The 25,158-nt window shown below is 38.9% G+C and overlaps 1 protein-coding gene across 1 annotated transcript in view; it reads left to right on the plus strand.

Moving 5' to 3' along the window:
* Positions 1 to 25,158, plus strand: part of LOC126455985 (1-phosphatidylinositol 4,5-bisphosphate phosphodiesterase epsilon-1-like) — a 464,968-nt gene that overhangs the window by 290,170 nt on the left and 149,640 nt on the right. The window contains exons 8-10 of the mRNA XM_050091742.1: positions 4,826 to 5,004; positions 6,889 to 7,060; positions 23,767 to 24,218. Of these exons, the coding sequence (XP_049947699.1) occupies positions 4,826 to 5,004; positions 6,889 to 7,060; positions 23,767 to 24,218 (803 nt within the window). The remainder of the gene's footprint in view (positions 1 to 4,825; positions 5,005 to 6,888; positions 7,061 to 23,766; positions 24,219 to 25,158) is intronic.

The raw sequence follows: 25,158 nt of genomic DNA on the forward strand, positions 1-25,158 counted from the left end.
ACACATGTACCTCAACATAAAGTCTTAATTATGTAAAATGTACCATATTTCTAATATGAAACAAAAGTTTTTAATTTCGAATAAGTATTGAATGGTGATAAATTTCAAAAAGTAAACAACCAGTTTATATGGGAAACAAAGATTTTTTCATCTCCTAGCAAGCTCCTTAAACCCCAACTCTCATCACTAGTCGCACTGATTACAGAATAATTAGGAAATACAACTATAACTACTTATCTATGATCAGTCTAACATGACAGTGAAATAGTTTCTACTCAGTCTTAAGCTCTTTGACAGTAAGTTTAATATAAACAGAAAATGCAGATTAGGAAGATTCAAGTACTTGCAATGATTAATGAGAAAGATTTAACAGCTGATGGCATCTAATTTCAGTCAATGTGAAAACATATTAGAAATCTAGGAAGATGCAAACTATTGTTAGAAGTTGGAAACTGATGAGGGATCCTATCATTTCAAGAGGAGAAACAATAATTAAAGGTGTCATAAGAAATATCAGTTACATTGTAAAAATGAGATTAATTATTCAGTGGAAAGGATAATACAGGTTAGTTCCATACTTGTAAATAACAGTTATTGTCCATTGATAAGAGAAATGTGAATATAGACTCTTGTGGTGAACTGAATGACCAAGTTTGTAAATATGTCATATAGACATCCCATATTCACCAGGAAAACATTCTTTAATAGTGTTAAGAGGATGGATAGACATTCATTTCTTGACATAACAAATCCACTTGAAATTAAGCCACAGGTAATAAAATTACAGAATGCATCGAATTGTTTTGTGACTTTTGACACTTATGAGTGAAAATACAGCACAAATGCCAGTTTTCATAAAATTCAGAGCATACTCCAGCAGTGTGGTATTAATAATGTTCATAAGTATCATTTATAGACAGACATATTGATCATTGTTTTACTAATTGAAATTAATAAATGTATTGAAACGAAAAAAATACATCGATGGTGATGAAAGTAACAAAGATGCAGTGATATACCTACAATTATAGCAAATTGCTCTCATACACTGAACCTGCAGTGTAATGAATATATCACGCTAATTGAAAATCTGTGCCATACTCATAAATCAAGGTTTGTGTCCCAGTATGGCATGATCTTTCAGTTTTCATCACATATTCATTATATTTGCTGACAGAGACTTCATGAACTTCATTGGAAACAGTTGACATTAGCTTAAACCATGTGTATGCAGCTGTAGCTGTCATGTAGTATGCATTGTGTTTATTTTGGAGATGTACCGAATCTGACATTATATTCAAGTCACGCTCTCTTTAAAAACTGAGGTTACTTTTGCAAAATAAATTAATAGGAGCTATCTAGAATATGTGATGCACAAGAGTTATATGTTGGTAATGGGTATCAAGGTTCAATTGCACTAATTGTTCAAGATACAGTACCTCAGTTGTTGGATACTTCACAACTGAATAGCCCAGTGGTGTGATAAACACATTATTGAGACTTTAACTCTAAGCAATTACAAGCTATCCAACAGCTAAAGAGAAAGGAAATATCATCTGCCCCAGTTGCTCCAAACAGTAGCAATACATTATGTATTTGAAGCGATAGATATTTCTCCTATACCATGAAATTATAAAACAACGAATAATATCATCAATACTAAAACGCTTAGACCTATCTGCCATGCTTTAATTAATAAAAACAACTATAATTATTGAAAAAAATTACAGCTCTGCTGCATAATTTGTAATAACAATCTATATTGTCTTGATGCATGCATTCTAGAGACTTGTCATTAATGTTATAAGAGAAAAAATCTATAAACTGTCTTCATAGAATGCATGAGTTTAGTTACACAGTGTAGACAGAGTTTTAATATGCCTCTCTTGACAGTGTTCAATTATTCTCTCTCTGAATATGTTTTCACTGTAGCATTACAATGTTGTGTTATAAAATATACTAGTGAAATAATTGCATCTATCTGCCTGTTCATCAAGAGTTTTGCATGATGTTTTGCACTATTTTGATAAATCAACACAATATTAAGGAAGGGATGGCATAAACTGCATGTCGGTGCTGCGCTATGCATAGTATGAGTCTTGTTACAGTTCTACAAATTTGGTTGCACATGCTCTGTAAGTACTGTATATATTATGTATTTTGTTAGCATTCAGCATAAATGCACATTATCACTTACATTCACTTACATCAAATGTTTGTGTTGACATTAAAAGTGATCAGAATAAACTTTCATATTGAGTGTAAAAGTGGTGTGTTCTTACAAGCACCACATGATAGTACTGTGAACCACATTAATCATTGGCATCATTCTTTTAGTGTAAATCCACCTGAATAATGTATGTACAAGATGTTCATCATTTTTCAAGCACTCATACCAGTGCTAGATTCCTATTACATAACTCTTTTGAGTGTGTCTTTTCTCTCAGTTTTATAATGTAGTGTGTTGTATCAGAAAATTTTAACATGTTACATATATAGGAAAATTTTACTTAAAAATTTATGTAAACTGCTGAATTACTTCTAGAAACATTTATATATAAGGTAATTCTTAGATAACTAGAAGCAATGTACATAGAATCACAAATTTGTTAAAAAGTATTGTACATTAGAAGCAAATCTTCTTTCAGCATTAAGTGTATTGGTTTTTGAGTGTTGTACACACATACAACATTAAATTAAAATATTCTTAAACTTACTTCCTATGATATAATGTTGTTTATATGCACTGAATTAAATAACGTTACATGTTAAGCTGTATACAGTGTCAACCCTACAAATTATTCTGTACATTTGCTTACCAGATAGACTGACTAGCTACAAAAAATATTAATCACAAGAAAATTTTGTCAGAAGTGCCTTCCATGGTTTTAGCTTACTTTCTAGCGCAAGACTATTTCCAAAATGAATTATGTGTGATATTTTACTTACAGATTAGGGTTAACAAAGTTTTAACAAAAATTATATCACATTTCTTGAAACACAGCTGTGGTTTTATTGTAAAACAATTCTGTGAAGAGATTATAATCTGTGATAAGGAATGCTACATTGTTACAACTGTACTGAAAATTTTCGGTAAAATAGTGAATAAAATCATACATGAAAAATTTTGGCTTTCATTTTTCTCTTTATAACCACCTCCTCTATAAATTTTTGTGATGCCCTTACATTTCCTGATATAAAGAGGACAAACTTATTTATAGATTACCAGAAAATGTAGAATTTTCTAAATTATATATTTGGAAGTAAACAAATTTAGCTATCATTTTATATAAGCTGCATCATTACTAGCTCCTGTGGGAGAAAAAATACGTTAATTCAGAAATATTTAACTTTGTATCCAACCTACAAAATGTTCTGTGCCCTGACTTTTGACCAAGAGATGACAATCCTGAAGTAACTGTGACTGAAACAATTGTGTGCTTTAATGACATCCGAGCAGTCATGTGTTTATATACATTTCTAAAATTTAATAACTGAAGCAAAACTAACATGAGAAGTTCTTAAAATGTATATGACATCTAAAATTGATAAGATTCCATTAATTTGTATATTTTTCTCTAGTCTATATTGTGGCACTATTTTAACACACACAGATCCAAAATATATTAATTTAAGCGAAAGACTATGTTTACAGTAAAAATTAGCAATATCTGAAAACTCTAGAAAATTTTTAACAATGGTTGTTCTCATTAGAGTTTCTTTTGCATAGCTGCTAAATGCATAACAACCCAAATTAATGTAAACCAATCATCATTTAGTTCACAACAATCAGAAAACAAAATTCTATTCTGGTTCAAGATACAGTAAGAACATGCTTTATAAAAAGTAGAGGCAGCACACTACATATAACGGCTCAGTACATAAAAAGGTGAGAAACGAATTGCTATTACCATATCTGTCATAAAACAACAATGACAGACAATCTAGTGAAGTTAAAAAACTGAAAAATGCTCCTTCTAAATCAGACTGTAAACTTGCTTCAGCTTAAGATTATGAGGATAGTTAAATCAACTTAAGTCAGTGGTGAGATTATTTTTTGATACATTATTTGTATTCTGACTGAACACTTCTAGTACATTGCTGTTCCTTATACTTGTAAGTCATTCACATATAACTCTTTTTCATATTTATGTATTGAATAAAGTTGAAAAGTTCTGTACCTATGTTATGTAACACAGAGAATCACTTCCAGAATTGAAATTGCATTAATATGTAAAATTATTCGATTTTGTTGTTTATTAACTGAATTAATCATGGAAGGCACTTTGTGAGACAGACTTTACTCAGAATTTAATTATTCTTCATGCTAATCCTCAATTAATTACTGAATTAATTAAACTATTCAATAAGTGACACATAATTTGATAAAGAATTAAGATTTGTATAAAAACAGGCATAGAGGAAGTCTGACAATATCTTCAGAATCACCTTTGTAATCTCAAACTAACACTGAAATCACAACTTCTTTCTTTTTTGTATGACTTTGTATTTCAGCTACAGATCCAATTTTTCTTACTGCAATTCTTAATACACTTATTTTGCAAATAACTATGAAGTAATGAAGAAACATGGATGAATCCATGTGAAAAATTTCTTTTGTGGCACAAGTCATGGAAGAGAGGGAGCAGTACTGTTACTCACTGTGAAAATGAAAATATAAATATTTTATAAATAATATGGGGAAGTTGATAAATATAACACTTCTGAAACCTTTTTATCAATGCAGAATACACATGTACAAACAAAAATTGACCATCATTTTAATGCACATAGATTTAAAGGTTATGTTCTGTTATCTCTGCAGTTCATCTCTGACTACAATGGAGAAGACCACTACTTTACGCGAATCGGTCCAGGAGGTCTCATCAACTTAGACAAAATCTACCGCACACAGGCAGTTATGGATCGAATTGCCTCATTCCATCAACATTACCATGCTCGCAACCGTGAATCAGTGCCGAACTTGCTCAGGGACCACCTCAGGTGAAACATCCTCTTATGACTCTAATGAACATTGTATGAGGGGCAGCGAAATGAAAAACAAATACCTGCCACGATGGGACCACGAATTGCTTCCATTCAAAAGCTATCACCCCATCTATCAAGATACTTATCCCACTGGGAAATGAGATGATCGAAACCTGTTTTGTAGAAAATGGTTGGCCACTGGCAGATCCTAAACCACACCCACTGTTGCACTTCCCCATCTGGCTAAAACCGATGTTCATGCCTGTCTTTCTTCTGGTCGCCAAAGATATGAAACTCACATGGTGAAAGAGGATGTTGCAGTGTTTCCCAACCAAATCGCTGAAGTGGAGCCTTTGCCCAAGTGGCAGTTTGGGCCAGGTGTTATTGTGCAACAGTATAATTCCGTCCAAAAACATTCCTGGGCACTTTATGGAGTGTTGCAGTTTCTGTAAAGTGTTTTCATAGCACTACACATTGCTTGTGGTTCCACGCTCAAGGAGGGACTCAACGAGCAGACGACCCCTGCAGTCAAAGCAGAAGGTCATCATGACCTTACATGGCCCCAGCATTTTAAGCCAAAGAGCGAATGGCAAAGCCTGCAGTGAAAACATGCCACATCTCCCCTGCAAAAGAAATCCAAAGCTATACACACAAGTGCCGGTAATGTCATGATGACCATCTTCTTCGACATAGGGGCCATCTGCTCATCGAGTTCCTTGTGTATGGAGCCACAATCAATGCACAGCGCTGTGAAGACGCTTTGTAGAAACTGTGATGTGCCATATACTCGAAACACCCAGGAATGCGTCAGACAGAATCATCATGTTGCATGATAATGCCCGCCCCTGCACTGTAAATTGGATCTATGCTACACTTCAGCGATTTCGATGCCGAACACTACAACATCCTTTGTACAGCCTAGATCGTTCACTACGTTATTACATCTTTGGCGACCTGAAGTAAGCCATGTGTGGACGTCAGTTTCAGTCTGATGAGAAAGTGCAAGAGTGTATACAGTTGTGTATCCATCAGCGGCTGACAGCGTTCTATGAAACAGGAATTGATCATATCGTCTCCCAGGAGGATAATAGTCTTAACCCTTGTGGCGATTACGTTTGAATGGAACCATTCCACAGTCCCACTGTAGTGGGTTTTTGGTTTTCATTGTAATACCCCTTACAACTAAAGTTGTGCTTCCATAAAATTCTCAAGAAAATAAAATAAATGTATCTGCAAAAAACTTCAATTATTTTTGAGTAAAACATTCATAGACTATGCAACATGGAAGGTAACAGCACCTGTTTTGAAATGTATCTCTCTACATTAGCTGAAGTGGGATAAACAAGTGACAGATATTCTAAATGTAGCTCATTGCTCGTCTGACACAGGCTGCCAAGAGAAGAATGAGCTGATTTTATGGTAGGAACATTGACTCAAAACTGTGCAAAAGAGTTGATATGCACTTCAGTATTCTAACGAAAGTTAGAACGCATATTATGTTCAAGGTGACTTTAACATTTACCAGATTAAGTTACATCAGAAGTATCTCATTACAAATATTGAATCATATTAATTCAGCTGCCATTGATATGTACATCAAATCATTGCTGGGAGGTATATAATATGAAAAGGTTTGTTATCACGAACTTCTGAGATGTGAAGAAGTTTCACCCAAGATAGATAAAACTTGTGCTATATGTTTAAAACTCTGGTGATAATATAGACATGAACAGTGGCAATAGCGATTATGATTTGAAACTAAATTCACAAACTGATTTGGGTCAATAATTGGCATTTACTATTAGAAAGTACTTTGAGAATTCGCATTATTATTGTAATCTGAAATTGTTTCACCCGGACCAACATTTCAAACTACTAAGAACATGTTTCTTCTTACAGCATTCATACATCCAGTATTGAACGCTCTTATTTATTGGATGAATCTGAGGACCATGATTATGATCTTGATCTCGACACATACCAGCCAGTCCAGCCTTTAAGCAATGACCATGGTGTCAGCTTCTTTCCCATATCTGCTCCACACAGCAGAATTGATCACCACGTTTTACAGGCAAGTGTTTAGGTTGGAACATTTTCATTGTAGTTCTACACAGCATTAGCATATTTTGTCCGTCATTAACCCTGGTATTATTATTTAACATATTCAGGTATCTCAATGGAGAGACTAATATATTATTATGTGACAAGTCACAAGTTCCACTGCCATAAGAAAAATAAGAAATTAGATAACTGTTATGTAGTATAAATTAATCAAAATAATTTCTGTGTATTACATGACTGTAGATCCTGGTAAATGGTTCTTCCAATACATTTGCTTCCTGCGATGAAATATTGTATATATCACACAGTTATCTCATGACTTTTACCAGTAACACAAAAAAACAAAAACTGTAAAAATATTTTCCAGACAAAATTAATGATAATCCAAAACACATTTTCATAGTGATGTATCACACATGTTATTTCCATTTCCTAATTACAACAAAGCATCATTGACTACAAAAGCTATATTAATCTGATAAATTCAGTAAATTGACATCTGTCATATAATTATAATGTACATTAAAACATAGTTGCTCATATTGCAGTAGCTTTAAGAACATCATAGAAATGTGAAAGAACTGTAAACGCTCAGAATCATGGAATCCTCCATGATTAAGAGAAAAAGCTAAGGAGCTAGAAAACATTCCATGGGTTTCTTAGATTATAAAGACATACAGAGTAACTACAATCTACAGTTATTAGCAACCTACCAATGCAGTACATTGTTCTGTTTTCTCCTGTTTCTTCATATCTCACCATAAGAGAGCTCTTGCCTCAGAAAACTTGATGTTTTGTCCAATTTTGCGTAATTTTGGTGCCCATAGGCTCTTTATCTGTCAACAATCAAGACTGTGTTTACCTACAAAAAATCACCATTTATGAAGTACAGAAACATAATCATTTACCAAGCTCTCTCGCAGCTCATAAGAAAAATCTGTGAACTCACACTAGCTAGTACAGATAATAAATTTGGTGGATCATGATTTGCCATCGCCAACCAGCCTCTGTTAACAGACAACTCTGATACTGTCTACCCAGACCACTGACAGGCACCTGGACATTCGAGATCCCTACTTGCATTCTTCTCTTGCCACTTGCCTTCTGTTTGTTGTGGATTGTCACAATCTATAACCAGTTTGCTTTCTGAGATGAATCCAGGACCCTTGTAGACATACACAACTCTCATATATGAGTCTTAAGGCTTTATAAGGAGTCGTTCAATCCTTTGTTGCCATGACACCATGAACAACATGCATTAAGTGTTATGCTGGTCTTAGCTCCAATAGGGTGGTTTACTTATGGATACCCTAACCTTTGATATGACATTTAGTAACACAAGGTTTGGTTGAAGGGCAATATTGCATGCAGAACACCTTGGTACCAAAAATGTTACTTTTTACAGTAGGTTTACAACATAATCATTTATCAGCATTATGTTTATGTATATATACAAAGCAAAACTGTAATACAGGTGGTCTCACAGTGTTATCACATTTCTGTGGTCAGCTAGATCCATCAAACTTACCTCAATACAATCTGTGAAGAAACATACAGTGACCTTGAGCATCCAGAGATGCTCATGCACCAGATATGACCAACAAGCCACAGACATCAGAGAAATTATACACATGGCTGCATTCTGTGCGACTGAGATGACATAACATGTACTAGCCAACATTTGACAGTAAACCATAGTGTAGGCGAAATATAAATTATTAGCATAATTGTTTGTGGCTAGACCATGGGCCCTCAACACACGCAGTCATTGGGCAGTTTACATCACTGGACCAATGATGGAACATGAATACCTCAACTTGGGACAAACTGTAGCCTTAAGAGTCATTTGACATGGGGAGCAGCGTATCGATGACTATAGTGAAAAAATAGGCCTCACTGCATGAAACCACTCACCAATTCACTGCTGATTTACAGCAGATATGCCATTCAAGACCACATAATAACTAATATTCAACACATGATCGCTGCACTTCATAAGGGACAGGAGTTGCCAGAGTTACACAGATGCTATCACTGGACGCTCAAAGAATGGAGGACGCTGCTTGGGCTGTTAAGTTATTGTTCATGTTGGTACTCACAGATTTCCTGCAGCATCCTGTTAATTAATCTAATATCAGTGCCTAAAATGTCATTTTCTATATTTTAGCGTAGAGTTGTGAGCATTGCATGTCAATATTTTAATGTATAACTTTTTTTTGTATTCTACCATCCCAGTACATGCTATGTCAATTGTTACAAGTAATTTACACTTTCACATAATTATAAAGTGACATTTAAATGGTAACAATACACTTTGCAGAGATTTCTCTACATATTTTTCACTATGGCAATGTCTTGCTGTATTTCAAATATGTTAGTTTCAACTGTGTTAGCATCTCATTATACTATGATATTTTTTCGCTTATCTGATGTGTCAATTGATACAAGAAATTTGTGCTTTTATTTGAGTTTGTGTTAACAATAACAGGTTACAATTTGTTATAATAGGTCGCAATGCAATATATCATAGAACTTTCTTAATTTACTATGTTAATGTCTGCTATCTTAATGTCTTACTACCTCTGTTAGGTATTACTATGTTTTTGTCTCATTATTTTACCTGAGTTTTCATTATACTTGTGCCTTACTATGTTAGTTCCTACTTTTATACTGCCCCACAAAGCTATTTTTGATTCCACTGTGCCAGTGTCTTATTACTCTATGTTAGTTTTCGTTATGCCAGTGTCTTACTAAGCAACACCAAGTTTCACTCTAATAGTGTTTTGCAATAATATGTTCGTTTTCTATATGCTAGTGAATTACTGTACTGTGTACGCTTGCACTACACTAGTGTCTTATAGTACTACATTATTTTTCGCTATACTACTTCCCAATTGCATTATATTAGTTTTCACTATTGTAGTCTTACTTCACTATATTAGCCATTACTATGCTGCTGTTTCACTATACTATGTTAGTTTTCACTACACTGTTATGTTGGTGTGCAACTTTTTTCGATTATGCTAGTGCCTTATTATCTGATTTTCATTTTTGCAGTGCAAGTGTCTTACAATGCTATGTTGCTTTTGTCTATGCTTCTGTCTTTCTACACTATGGGTTTTCACAGTGCAAGAGTCTCACTAAGCTGTAACAGATTTTACATGCTAATGTCTTATTGCACTATGCAAGCTTTAACTGTACTGTCATATTATGATGTCTAAGTTTACATTATGTTAATGTTTGATATAATATCTTATTATGTTACTTTAGTATTCACTATACAGTGTCTTACTAAGTTATGTTTAATTTCACAATTCTGGCTTCACTCAGTGCTCTGTTAGTTTTCTGTATAATAGTACCTTATTGTGCTGTATCACTTTTCTCTATGCTAGTGTCTTATTCTGTGTTATCACTTACAACACTATGTTAATTTCTTGCTACACTATGTTAAGTTTCACTATACTAGTAGCTTAAAATTTAGGTATGTTTTTATGATTACAGCTCCTTTCTGTGCTATTCCAGTTTTCACTACCCTGCTGTCTCACTACTCTACATTACTTTTTATAATACCAGTGGCTTAATATTCCATGATAGTTTTTACTATGCTAGTGTCTCACTGTATTGTATTAGATTTTCCTGTGATATTTTCTTACTGTGCTATGTTAATTTCTGCTGTGCTGCTGTCTTTATACACTATGTTAGCTTTTACTTCCCAGATGCCTTATTAAGCTATGTTCTTTTTATGATGCTAATGTTTTCCTGTCCTTTCGCTGTTTTAGCACATTACTGTATATATTACTTCTCACTGTACTGTGTTACAGTTACTGTCTCTGTGATGCTGTACTATGTTACTTTCCACTAAGCTACTGTCTTACTGTGTCACGTTCATTTTCATTATGGTAGTGTCCTACTCTGATATGATAGCTTTTAGTGTACTAACATCTTAATACAATATGCTATTTTACATACCCTAAATTCTTACTGCACCATGGTATGTTCCTCTATGGTACTGTCATAATATGCTATATTAGGTCCTGTGTCTTGCAGCACTGTGCTACTTTTCATTAAACTGGTTGCTTCTGCACTATGCCAGTATTCACTATACTGTTATCTTACTGTGCTACGTTAGCTTTCATAATTTTAGTATCTTGTGACACTACATTGGTTTTCACTATGCTACTGTTTGATTACTCTGTCAGTTTTGTTCGTGCTGTACTGCACTATGTATATTATTACATTGTATTAGTGTTATATTGCACTTGTTTGTTTTCAGTGTTTAGTGTCTTACTTCATAATTTTTCCTTTTACTGTGTTTACTGTTCTTACTGTGTTATGTTGGTTCTAGTGTGCTAGTGTCTTAATGTGATACATTGATTTTCACAATGCTAATGTCTTCACACTTGTGTTACATTTTAATATCCTAGTGTTCTCCTACGAAATGTTGATTTTCATAATGCTACTGTCTTACTGTGCTGAGACAGTTTGCACAATGTTCGTATGTTACTGTTGTGTCACATTAGTTTCCAAAGAGCTGTCCACATTCTTATTTTTCTTTTTGTTAGCAATGAATGGTCATGACCTATTATGTAAAACACTCTCGACTACTGCTTACACACTTTTAATGTGGCTGTCTAGTTACTATAACCAGTATCAATTAGCCTAGATTAATCTTTTTCTTTTTTTCACTTTGCCCTTACATTCATCTTGGTTGTAGACTGATATTAGCAGGGAACATTTCTCATGCATTTCCAGTGAATTATATAACTATCTTCAGCTCTAAATGTGAAATCAAATGTCTTGCAGCATACTAACTAAGATATACAACAAATGGCATAATATGTTTAAATAATAAGCAAAACTATTTGAAGTGGCATTTCACAAGGAAATACAACAATAAGTTAACACAAACATTAATTAATATGGTAAGATCATTCCTTAACATAAACTCATGGCTATTCGAACTTTGGATTGCCATGGATAAACTTTATATTTGTTGCACAAGAACATGTGGCTAACTCATCAATACAGTCATAGACTGGCGTTCCCTGAAATCAATTCTGTGCTCATGATGACACCTCATTTCGCCAAAATGAATTTGTCGCTCTTCTCGACTTATTACAGACGATACTAAGACTTATATGTAACTGTTGTATCCATAAGTGGGTAATGTCCTCTTCTAGTGACCTAAGACATGTTCCTCCTTTCTCTCACTATAGTATGCCCAACCATAACATTTTGTTTGTGGAAGTTTCAGTCAGAGACATAACCCATTCTATTTTTTTCCTTTTACTGCAACAACCTTCTCACTGTCATTTTTTCCAAAATTCTGTTGTTTTACTGCTCTTTCTCCACTTTATAACATCCCCTGTTACTTTTGTAATGAAGTAGTTTTTTGTTTTGCTCTAGTTTCTCGATTCAATAGCGTTCAACACACACATCGAGTCAGCCAAGAACTTTCTCTTTTCATTATTACAGGAATTGTTCTAACAAGTGTCTGTGCCTCCTTTATAGTAATGCTTACACGCACAAATACGAAAGTTCTCGAGAAATCTGGAACAATTTGCTCAGTAAGATAAATTGACACCAAATGACATGTCGTACATGACTGTCAGCTCCCGTTTTTAATACGTTTGTGTAATTCGGAAACCATCTCCCACATATTAAGAAGTGCTTCAGAAAGTTTAAATGTAACAGAGGTAACTTGATGTTCCTCTGATTTCATTATACGGATCGCTACTCGAAATGTTGGTACAGAATAACATTGTAATATTCTATAACAGAGCTTAAAAGCATTATTGAATTGGCCACGCCACACAACGGTAACATGACGATAGTAGTTGTATGGTGATTCTTCCGCGCCTTAATAGCTACTACTGCCTGTACTTTTAGATTAGCTAGGTAGTCCATAGTTTATAAGTGGGAAAGGAAACATATATTAGATGGCCACCGCCTTCTTAGGATCATTTTTTTTTTTTTTTTTTGCAATGCCTATATTAACAAGGTTGTCCTAATCGTCTTGATATTGAAGCTCTTTTGTCTGTGTTTGGTTTATCAATAACACATGTTTTTGAGTGGGGTCCGCCTCTTTGGGACAAAAAACAAAATTGTGTTTTGCTAAAGGCGGACCCCACTCAAAAACATATGTTAATGTTGTCCTAGGTTTACCCTTCATTTCTCCATGATATATTATAATACGTCTACACAGAAATACATCAAACTTTCCTAGGCAGGCCTCGCTGATGTAGTAGCAAAAAATGCTGCTGTACTCTAATCCAGAGGGGATGTTTCTCTGTGTATAACAAGCAAGGAATGTGCTTCCAGCCATACTGTTGATGAAGATAGGGTAACAGTAACTCTCGTTTCTCAGTCTAAGTTAATCGACTATGCTCTTGTTTTTAGCCTAATTCTGATTGGACCAAAGTTATACATGACTCTGCATTTCATAATTACTATCCACAGAAGATGTTACAACACATTTCTGCCCCATGCCTTGCATGGTCATCTGCGACAGTGTAACAACCCTCTAGAAATGGCTTCCCAATAGATAATGAAGATTGGTTTATATTCATTTAGACAGTGTACTGAACCATAGCTTTTCACATTACATGATCAGTTCTGACAAAAACTGAGTACTCATATACCATATACATATTCTGACATTTAATTACGTGCAGCTTTACAAAATGAATCAATTTATTTTGTGCAAGCAGAATCCCGCTAGAGGCACTTTTTTAGTACAAAACTTAACGTAATATATTTCTGAAACAATCAAAGCAGAAAAATTCCTATTAAGATTTAAATTACATTATCATTTTAATACCAACATTTCCACAGATTTCTGTTTATGTGATTAACTTTAAACATCAGTTGTTTTCGAAGTATGAATCATATATAGAACAATAATAATTTGATTACCAACAGCGTGCTTTTATAAGTGTAATGAAATTGTATAAAACACTCTTCTGGAGGCTTATAGGGAGAGGGTAGAGGCTGCGACCCACTGATGTAGTCGAGCTTCAACATACTTGTTGGGGATGGAGGGGGGCACGTGAAATAAGTTCTATTTTTAAAAAGATCAAGGTACCAATTAATGATGCAGGATCGGTTTCAGTCCAGGTGGAATGTTTAGCACACTCAAATCTGAGGGAAATTTTATATACATACTTATCAGGCTGGCAACATAATAGTTCCCGAGAATTTATTGCACGGCACAACACGACAATTTTAGTAGTAAATGACCTGTTTCTGTCGACATTGGCCATCTTCAGATGAAGCTGGTGACGGCGGAAAACGGTAATTTAATACTGAAATTGTTGTGATTGTGTAGGGAAATACGTTATTTTCAGAACAAGCAATCAGTTGAGTCTCCGTTATGAATAAAATGTCGTCTTTTCCAACAAGTGATAGGAGGTCTGCCATAAGATCAAGGTGAACTTCAGTGCACGTGGGTTCGAATCACGCGCTCTGCAATATTTCTATACTCCTGAGCAAGAGAATGGAAACTGCTGAGAAGCTTCTACGCTGCTATTTTCAATTAAATACAATTGTGAAGGAAGAACGAAAGCTTACAGAATGAATTTTACTGTGCAGCAGAATGTGCACTGATTTGAAACTTCCTGGCTTGAATCTGTGTGGCAGACTGCGACTCGAACGTGGGGCCTTCTCCTTTAGTGAGCAACTGCTCTACGGACCGAAATGTCCAAACACGACTGACGGCCCGCCCCAGTGTGAGATGCTGGCGGAGGCAAAGTCGGTGAGGGAGGGTTGAAACGTCCCCTTTGAACAATTGTACAGGACTGTGCTAAACCTGACACACAATATTTTTAGCGCAACGCAATCTGACTTTCAGAAATCCCTACAAAAGAATGGCCCTGACTAACATTAACCTATGCATTTCACAAATCGCTTACCTCACAAAAATCTTGGTTACTGGAACTACTGCAATACAGCGAGCGCCACTACTGCCAGCTAAATAAAAGATTCAAACTACTGAAGGCACTTAACTACTGATAAGCACAGTTAGCAAAAGAAAGATTTTGATAGAGAACAAACAATGTATTTACCTTAATATTGTTCAAAGTCTTATTATATATATCAGTTCATGACATCCAGTCTTACAAATTTACTCTTTCTTAATGAGACACGTGCAGATCGTCCGCTCTCAAGATTCCGCCGTCTCTCTCCCCACATCCACCACTGCTGGCGGCTCACCTCCAACTGCGCAACGCTATGCGCTGTTCACATCCTGCTGCCGCTGCCCAACACTACAATGGCAGACAACAATGCAAACTAGCCACAGACTGCACACAGCACATCCAGTGATTTTCATACAGAGAGCGCTACGTGGCGGCGGCGTTACCAATATAAAAAACCTAAACAGCCTACTTACATAGCCCCCATGCTCCCCACAAAAAATTTTACAAATTGTTTTGGGCAGTGGCCAATAATGATTTGATAAAATTTTTCATAATTACAATAACAAAGATATCAAATGCACACACTTATTGATACAATGTTGGTCAAAAGCTAAAATTTTCTCACAGTCTATAAAGACAGTCCTGATCATTCATCACAGTAAAATTGCAGCGTTTTTTTTTTCTCAAAGTCTGAGCAGTAAAAGAAAATGCACACGGAAGTTGTGGATTTCCATCCAGTCTTGAAGAAGTAGTGTTGTCCTTCCAATGGAAAGACAGTGCTGACTCTTGACATGCAGACAGGTAATGGGCCACAACAGAGCAAACCCACAGCAGAGTCAGTCGAAGTTTTGAAGAATATTGGTAGGTAGGTCATCACAGAGTAGACCCACTGTAGTCCTGGTAGAGAGTATGGTATTGGTGTGCCACCAGAGGTGCAGACCCACTGTATTCCTGGTAGAGATCGTGGTATTGGTGGGCCACCAGAGGTGCAGACCCACTGCAGTCCTTGTAGAAATAATGGTATTGATGGGTCATCAAAGATGCAGACCCACTGTAGTCCTTGTAGAGATGGCCAGCAGCCATCTGTTGTGACTATGCGGGTGCACAATCACCGTTGAAGAGTCTTGCGGATAATGTAGCAAGTCCATAACCACCACTTGTGCACTCACAAAGATTTTGGAATTGCGCAACGCTATGCGCTGTTCACATCCTGCTGCCGCTGCCCAACACTACAATGGCAGACAACAATGCAAACTAGCCACAGACTGCACACAGCACTGCCAGTGATTTTCATACAGAGAGCGCTACGTGGCGGCGGTTTTACCAATATAAAAAACCTAAACAGCCTACTTACAGGGTCAAGGGTCGTGCTTGGACAGTTCATTCGGTAGAGCACTTGCCCGCTAAAGGCGAAGGCCCCACGTTCGAGTCGCGGTCCGGCACACACTTTGCCAGGAACTTTCAAGCTTCAGAGAACTAAAGTGCTTAACGTGTTGGGGAGGCGCGGTAGGTGTGCCGCTGCTAATAAAGTTCCACTCACCTCGCGGTGAATCTCTTCCCACACGCACGCCCCCTTGAAGTTACTGAAATGCAGTTCTCAGCCGGAAAATAGCTATAGAAACAAATAGCTGTACGCATCGTAACCACAAATTGCACTAAAAACTGTTTTGTCATTGAAAGAAATGTTAAAAATATTTATGTGCGTAAAATTTCGCAGTATTACACTAAGCTTGCATACGCCAGTTACTACGAAGCCTTACTCCAAGCTGTGCAAAGTCTGAAAAGTCTACGCGCACATATCATTCATAACGATAGCCAGTTTATAGTAATTATTTGTTATCCTTCCCAGAAAGTTTACAAACAGATTGCTTCTTTTAGAATAGCTCGCTCAAATGCTGCTATAATCAGTCTCACGTAACGAAATGTTCACGTTCGCGAGTAAGCAACACTCCACGCGAAATTTAGTTATTTAAAATGCCACCAAAAGTTACGAGTTTCACACCGTCCATTTCATCGGATTCTCTTCCAAACTTTACGGCACTTTTTAAAGATTATGGTGCCAAAATATCACAATATTAATAAATTTCATCGAAGCGGCTATTAATAAGTCTTATCACTATGAGATCCAAGCCCCGACTCAACTCATCTCTCTACACAAAAGAAGTTTTTAATTCCCAAACTACGCACGAATATGCTAATTTTTGATTGGCAGAGAAACATCACAGCCAGTCGAAAAGCTGCATCAAACCTGCTCAATTCCGTGCATAACACAGAACCAATCAAAATTTGTCACTGAATCAGAAAAGTAAATAACATTTTAAAAACCTACAAATATAAAATTAACTCCCTCTTAACAAAACTACTTTACCGAAATCTAATCTCTTTTCCCCAGTACTATAAACTGACGAAATAGTTTATAACAGATTCCCCAATACGAATTACTAACACACACGTCAGTCTCGAACTTTCACACGAGACTAGTACAAAAACTTCACATAAAACATTATTTTACATTCATTCCTTCATTCACTCTGATAACTGAGCACAATTATAATAGTAATTAATAAACAATTAGAAAATTAAACAAACAGAACTGCAAATAAAAATGACAGTATTTTTACTGCAGCTTTAACAGTGTCCGTCAGCTAGGGACCTCTGACAGATCACATAGAAACTACATTCTCTTGCGCATCTGACGCCACCTGTCATTCGCGTGACTCGTACTGGACGTCTGTTTGCTGCTGTTACGATCTCAATATGCGCGATGTAAGGCGGTACGCCTCAGTGTGTGCCTGTGAACTCTGACAAAACATATTTAATTCTCAGTGATGAGTGTGGGTTTTTTCGGTGATTTTTCTCTCACAGAATGTATTTTCCTTTCTCTCTCTCTCTCTCTCTCTCTCTCTCAGTTCCTCGAGGAAGTACGTTTTTTTTTCCAGTGTGAGTTGGTATCATTGCAATAGCCGGTGTGCACTGATAGAATTTTTCAGAAGGAATTCTGTCATACGTATAGAGCATTTATCTGTTATGGGTCGTTAATCGAACTCGATAAAGATCTCCTCGCACTGTCTAGAAAAAATATGCACAGTAAGCACCAAGTATCAGACACATAAACGCATGTTGATTAAGTTCGTAGGAATGTAAGCAGGTCACATTTTTTACCTTGTTCATAAATTATTTTATTTACAAAAACTGCACCACTAGGCCACCGCCATAGGTCAAAAAAGACTTTTCACCCGTGTATTTGCTACGTATCGAAATCATTATTTCTTCTACTCCTTTGTAGAGTTTAGGTGAGAACCATATGCGCAGACATAAAATTTTCATATTTCCTAACGATTCACCTGGTCCGAAACGGATACTCGATTTTTTCGAAACCAGAAGCATAGTGACCTAATCTCGAACGACCGCCTGCTGCTATACCAAAGCTCGTCGAAATCAGTGGGTCGCATGGTTTTGCCTCTCTATGTTATGTTCACGTGCTGACTGCCATTCTGCATTCCTTGTAATTCCCTAGTTTTTAAGAAAGAAGTGTGCGCACCGTGACCCTTAACACTTACCTCCCACTTCTCCTGGCACGGATTCTATTTTCAGTACATTTATTTATCCATGATAATGGTGGTTGAGCTTTGTGACTGTGGATTTCCACACCACATTTTAAAACGTTTCATTCTCCCGTTGTCTGAACAGTTTGTAGTCCACGTTTCGTTTCTGTCCAAGGGTACATTGGATACAAATACCTACAGAAAACACAGTCTAACACTTAAATCTGTAATCAGTGTTCAGAAATTTCCCTACTTCAGGAATGTTTTTCTCGCTATTGCCAGTTTGCAATTTACATCCTCTCTACTTCAATGACGGTATTATTTAGTTGCGCAATTAGCAAAATTCATCTACTTTATATGTCTCGTTTCCTAATTTGATTCCCTCATCATCACCTGATTTAATCAAGTACATTATATTACCATTACTTTACCTTCGTTGAAACGGATCTTACATCCTCTTGTCAAGACCAGGACCGGCTTAAGGCCCAAGGGACACAATCCACCTCTTGCAGCGCGAAACTGAAGCGGTCGCCAGAGGCGTCACAACACAAAATTTCTATACAGGATCAGAATCAGCAGTGGCCGGAGAGGGGCGCCAAGTGAAAGATTTCTACACAGTGCGTACAACAGTTAGTACCACTGGCACTAGTGGACGTCTACGAACGTAAAGGGGGGAGGAGGGGGGTAGCGTCAAATAATAAGTCGCTTGGGCAGAAAGATGTTCTCGGACCGGCCCTGCTCAAGACACTACCCATTCCATTCAGTTGGCCTTCCAGGTCCTTCGCCGTCTCTGACAAAATTGCATTGTCATCGGCAAAACTGAAATTTCTGGTCCCTGGGGTTTGATTAACTTTCCAAAATTCCCATCGGTTTCCTTTACTGCTCTCTTGATGTACAGCTTTAATAACATCAGGGACTGTCTATGACCCTGCGTAAACTCTCTCTTCAAAATTCTAACTTACCATGTTCCTGAGGGAGACTAGTTACAACAGATCACGTCCGATACTGAAAATAAAGCATGTGCCTAACTGTTCGTGACGTTTGTGTAAGTTTAATAATAAATGACCAGAAGAATCTCCTGCAATAAAGGACGATGTCCATTTACAGTTTATTGATCTTTAAACAAGGAAACACGCCTAATTATGTCCTTATCATTCACAAATCAAAGTCCATTAACTCCAAAGAAAGCACAGGTCTTTCAAGCAAATTCTGTATGAGGCTGATCATAAATCCCGTAACCTTACATCTAAATTATTCCACGTGCCGGTGGGCTCTTTAACAAAAGATACTCACATGAATCGCCGAAGTCGGCAACTGGCCCCGTAAAGTCAGTTCCGCTTAATCCTAAACCCTCTCGAACTCACGTCTTCTCACTAACCCTTATATATCAATTACATATACCCCCTCGATAGTACTGCCAATAGTACGAGTAAATAGTATAGAGAACTACTAAACTATTGACGTGTCCATTTCCCGCGAGTATTGTCCCCCCCCCCCTCCCTCCCTCCTCCCCCCCTCCCTCCCTCCTCCCCCCCTCCCCAGCCCCCACACACATGTTAACTCGACCGACTCAAAACCACTACCGACTGAGCGCGATGGCTACTGGTAACAGTGTCTGCGTGGCACGACAATGCCCTGTCCCCCAGAAATGGCGCGCAAAGACAGAAAATACAGTATTGGGAGGCAAGACTCACCGGGCAGCGCACTCTGATAGGTACAGGGTGACACAAAAGCCTGCTAACATTTGAAAATGCACTACTTCACAGAATAATGTAGGTAGAGGTGTGAAAGTTCACACACGTCCCGGAAATAACATGGCGTTTTATTGAAACCAAAAACTAGAGCAAAAACTGGCGGACAGATGACACTGGACAGCAACACGCCAGTCAATTCACAAGAGAATCGTGTATAAAATGAGCTGTACTTCCAGAGGGAATCAGTACACCACGTTCTGCCCACTCTACGGAGGAAGTCCGATGGCTGACCAACCATAATACCCAGTACACCAAGCTCTTGCCCACACGACGGAGGGAATCTGATGGGTGACCAATAGGTGACACCGGAATGCCAACTGTCAAGCTGAACCCACAGCAACACGTCAGCTGTAACAGAAGCACTACATGATGAGTCTACAAGCAATCGGTCACTTCGACAGAGGGCGGGCGACGACGACGGCGAGGGAGTCAGATCGTCCCTAGCCTGGCTGATAAACACCTGCTGGAAGGTACGACTTAGATGCAGGATGGAACTCCACCCCATGTTGCTATACGTGTGAAAAATCTCTTGCGTACATCGTTTAGTGTGGATCGCGTACTGCGCCGCCACGTACGATTTGCAGTAGGGTTTTGGAACATATACTGTATTCGAACATTATGAAGTACCTCGAGGAAAACGATTTATTGACACATAGTCTGCACGGTTTCAGAAAATATCGTTCTTGTGAAACACAACTAGTTCTTTATTCTCATGAAGTAATGAGTGCTACCGACAGGGGATGTCAACTTGGTTCCATATTTTTAGATTTCCAGAAAGCTTTCGACACCGTTCCTCACAAGCATCTTGTAACGATACTGTGCGCCTACTGAGTATCGCCTCAGCTTTTCGACTGGATTCGTGAGTACCTGTCAGAAAGGTCACAGTTCGTAGTAGTAGACGGAAAGTCGTCGAGTAAAAGATAAGTAATATCCGGCGTTCCCCAAGGAAGTGTTACAGGCCCTTTATTGTTCCTGATCTATATTAACGGCATAGGAGACAATCTGAGTAGCCGTCTTAGATTTGTTTACAGATGATGCCGTCATTTACCGTCTTGTTAAGTTATCAGAAGATCAAAAAGACTTGCAAAATGATTTAGATAAGACATCTATATGGTGCGAAAAGTGGCAGTTGACCCTGAATAAGGAAAAATGTGAAGTTATTCATATGGGTACTAAAAGAAATCCGCTAAATTTCGATTACGCGATAAGTCACACAAATCTGAAGGCTGTAAATTCAACTAAATACTTAGGGATTACAATTACAAATAACTGAAATTGGAACGATCACATAGATAATATTGTGGGTAGAGCAAACCAAAGACCGCGATTCACTGGGAGAACACTTGGAAGGTGCAACAGGTCTACTAAAGAGACTGCTTACACCACGCTTGTCCGCCCTATTCTGGAATACTGCTATGCGGTGTGGGATCCGCATCAGGTGGGACTGGCGGATGACATCGAAAAAGTAGAAAGAAGGGCAGCTCATTTTGTTTTATTGCGAAGTAGGGGAAATAGTGTCACAGACATGATACGTGAGTTGGAGTGGCAGTCATTAAAACAAAGGCGTTTTTCGTTGCGACGTGATCTTCTCGTGAAATTTTAATCACCAGTTTTCTCCTCCGATTCCGAAAACATTCTGTTGGCACCCACCTACATAGGGAGAAATGATCGTCACGATAAAATAAGAGAAATTAGGGCACGCACAGAAAAATTTATGAGCTCGTTTTTCCAGCATGCCGTTCGAGAGTGGAACAGTAAAGAGACAGCTTGAAGGTGGTTCATTGAACCCACTACCACGCACCTTACTGTGAATAGCAGAGTAATCACGTAGATGCAGATGTACGTCATGTTTGGTCTTGGTCAGCTGAAGTCGCAAGTCTACCGCAATCGTCCGACCTCATTAGGACTGCTAAAAGACAACATCCGACGGCAATTTCTCACTGTACAGTGCCGTTCACAGTATTGTCCCTCTCCTGAAGGTAGTGTTGAAGAGACGGCCGGTGTGGCCGAGCGGTCCTAGGCGCTTCAGTCTGGAAATGCGCGACCACTACGGTCGCAGGTTCGAATCCTGCCTCGGGCATGGATGTGTGTGGTGACCTTAGGTTAGTTAGGTTTAAGTAGTTCTAAATTCTAGGAATGTAGTCGAATTAAGTCGGGTGATGCTGAGGGAATTAGATTTGAAAATGAGACACTTAAAGTAGTAAAGGAGTTTTGCTATTTGGGGAGCAAAATAACTGATGATGGTCGAAGTAGAGAGGATAGAAAATGTAGACTGGCAATGGCAATGAAAGCGTTTCTGAAGAATAGGAATTTGTTAACATCGAGTATAGATTTAAATGTCAGGGAGTCGTTTCTGAAAGTATTTGTATGGAGTGTAGCCATGTATGGAAGTGAAACATGGACGATAAATAGTTTGGACGAGAAGACAATAGAAGCTTTCGAAATGTGGTGCTACAGAAGAATGCTGAAAATTAGATGGGTAGATCACATAACTAATGATGAAGTATTGAATATAATTGGGGAGAAGAGGAGTTTGTGGCACAACTTGACATGAAGAAGGGACCGGTTGGTAGGGCATATTCTGAGGCATCAAGGGATCACGAATTTAGTATTGGAGGGCAGCGTGGAGGGTAAAAATCGTAGAGGGAGACCTAGAGATGAATACACTAAGCAGATTCAGAAGGATGTAGGTTACAGTAAGTATTGGGAGATGAAGAGGCTTGCCCAGGATAGAGTAGCATGGAGAGCTGCATCAAACCAGTCTCAGGACTGAAGACCACAACAACAACAACAACAAATTCTAGGGGACTGATGACCTCAGATGTTAAGTCCCATAGTTCTCAGAGCCAGTGTTGAAGAATGACGGCCGACATATTCAGCAATTGGCATAAAGAACGTCGTCTTTTCTAAAAATCAATTGTTATGCTGATTATTGTTTTTAATTTGTTGGTCATTTAGTGCACTTTTCTTTTTCTTTTTTTCTCGTAAAACCCTGTGTCATTTCAAGCACGTATGTCAATGTTTACCTCTTACCCTGGATTATTCTGTGAAGAATTTTCAAAAGTTAATGGACTTTTGGGTCGTGCTGTATATCGTTGGTACGGATGTCGACTATAGTATCTTTACGCCTGTCTCACTCTCTTCTTCACTACTGCTTCCCTGTCATTGTTAACGAGTTTATGCAAACACACACGTCCAGATATTTAATAGATGTCACTCGCTACCAGTGACTGTCTGGCAGTTCTCGTGCGCAGCTCGCAGTATCCGCGTTCGCTGAGCCGGCAGGGATGGCCGAGCGGTTCTAGGCGCTTCAGTCTGGAGCCGCGTGACCGCTACAGTCGCTGGTTCGAATCCAGCCTCGGGCATGGATGTGTGTGATGTCCTTAGGTTAGTTAGGTTTAAGTAGTTCTAAGTTCCAGGGGACTGATGACTTCAGATGTTAAGACCCATAGTGCTCCGAGTCATTTGCCGTGTTCGCTGAGAGTGGGCCGGCGCTTGCAGGTGCTGCACCACGGCAGCACGGCGGTGCACTGGGACGCGGAGGGCGGGTCGCGCACGGCGCTGGTGTACGCGCGCCTGGAGCGCAGCTGCGCCACGCTGACGTGGGGGCGGCCGGCGTGGAGCGCGCTGCGCACGGGCGCGGGCGGCGGCGGCGGGCCCGCCTCCGACTACTGCCTGGGCGCCAACCCCGAGGAGGCGGTGGCGCCCGGCCTGCTGCTCAAGCTGGCGGGCGCCGAGCCCACGCTCGAGGAGGGCTACCTCGACCTCGCCTGCGTCAAGGAGATCTCTCAGGGCGGCCGCGACCGAGACCGCGACCCCGACCTGCTGACCGCCTGCCGCCGCTACGGCCTCGACAAGTTCGCCACGCGCGACTGCGTGCTCGCGCTCGTCTACGGCGCCAACCTCAGCGACAACCGCGTCCTCTTCCTGCTCTGCCCGCCGACGCTCTGCAAGTAAGTCCGCCGTCCTGTGCACGCGCCGATTTTGCTAAGTGGGGACAAAGTGCAGGTGAGAGGATGAGGACGAAACAGGTCACACGGACGTACTGCCGGAAATACCTTCCAATGGAGGTACATACACACGGGGGTATTCCAGTGGAAGTGGACCCACTTGATCGTAAAGACAAAAGATCTTTGACACTTATAGATTTGAGTGCTATCTGTTCCGTCCGACATGTCCGACGGAACAGACACCACTCGCGATGAAACAGCTGGAACATACAGGGTGTTACAAAAAGGTACGATCAAACTTTCAGGAAACATTCCTCACACACAAAGAAAGAAAATATGTTATTTGGACATGTGTCCGGAAACGCTTACTTTCCATGTTAGAGCTCATTTTATTACTTCTCTTCAAATCACATTAATCATGGAATGGAAACACACAGCAACAGAACGTACCAGCGTGACTTCAAACACTTTGTTACAGGAAATGTTCAAAATGTCCTCCGTTAGCGAGGATACATGCATCCACCCTCCGTTGCATGGAATCCCTGATACGCTGATGCAGCCCTGGAGAATGGCGTATTGTATCACAGCCGTCCACAATACGAGCACGAAGAGTCTCTACATTTGGTACCGGGGTTGCGTAGACAAGAGCTTTCAAATACCCCCATAAATGAAAGTCAAGAAGGTTGAGATCAGGAGAGCGTGGAGGCCATGGAATTGGTCCGCCTCTGCCAATCCATCGGTCACCGAATCTGTTGTTGAGAAGCGTACGAACACTTCGACTGAAATGTGCAGGAACTCCATCGTGCATGTACCACATGTTGTGCCGTACTTGTAAAGGCACATGTTCTAGCAGCACAGGTGGAGTATCCCGTATGAAATCATGATAACGTGCTCCATTGAGCGTAGGTGGAAGAACATGGGGCCCAATCAAGACATCACCAAC

Source organism: Schistocerca serialis, chromosome 2 (assembly GCF_023864345.2).
Source record: "Schistocerca serialis cubense isolate TAMUIC-IGC-003099 chromosome 2, iqSchSeri2.2, whole genome shotgun sequence".
Taxonomy (NCBI): domain Eukaryota; kingdom Metazoa; phylum Arthropoda; class Insecta; order Orthoptera; family Acrididae; genus Schistocerca; species Schistocerca serialis.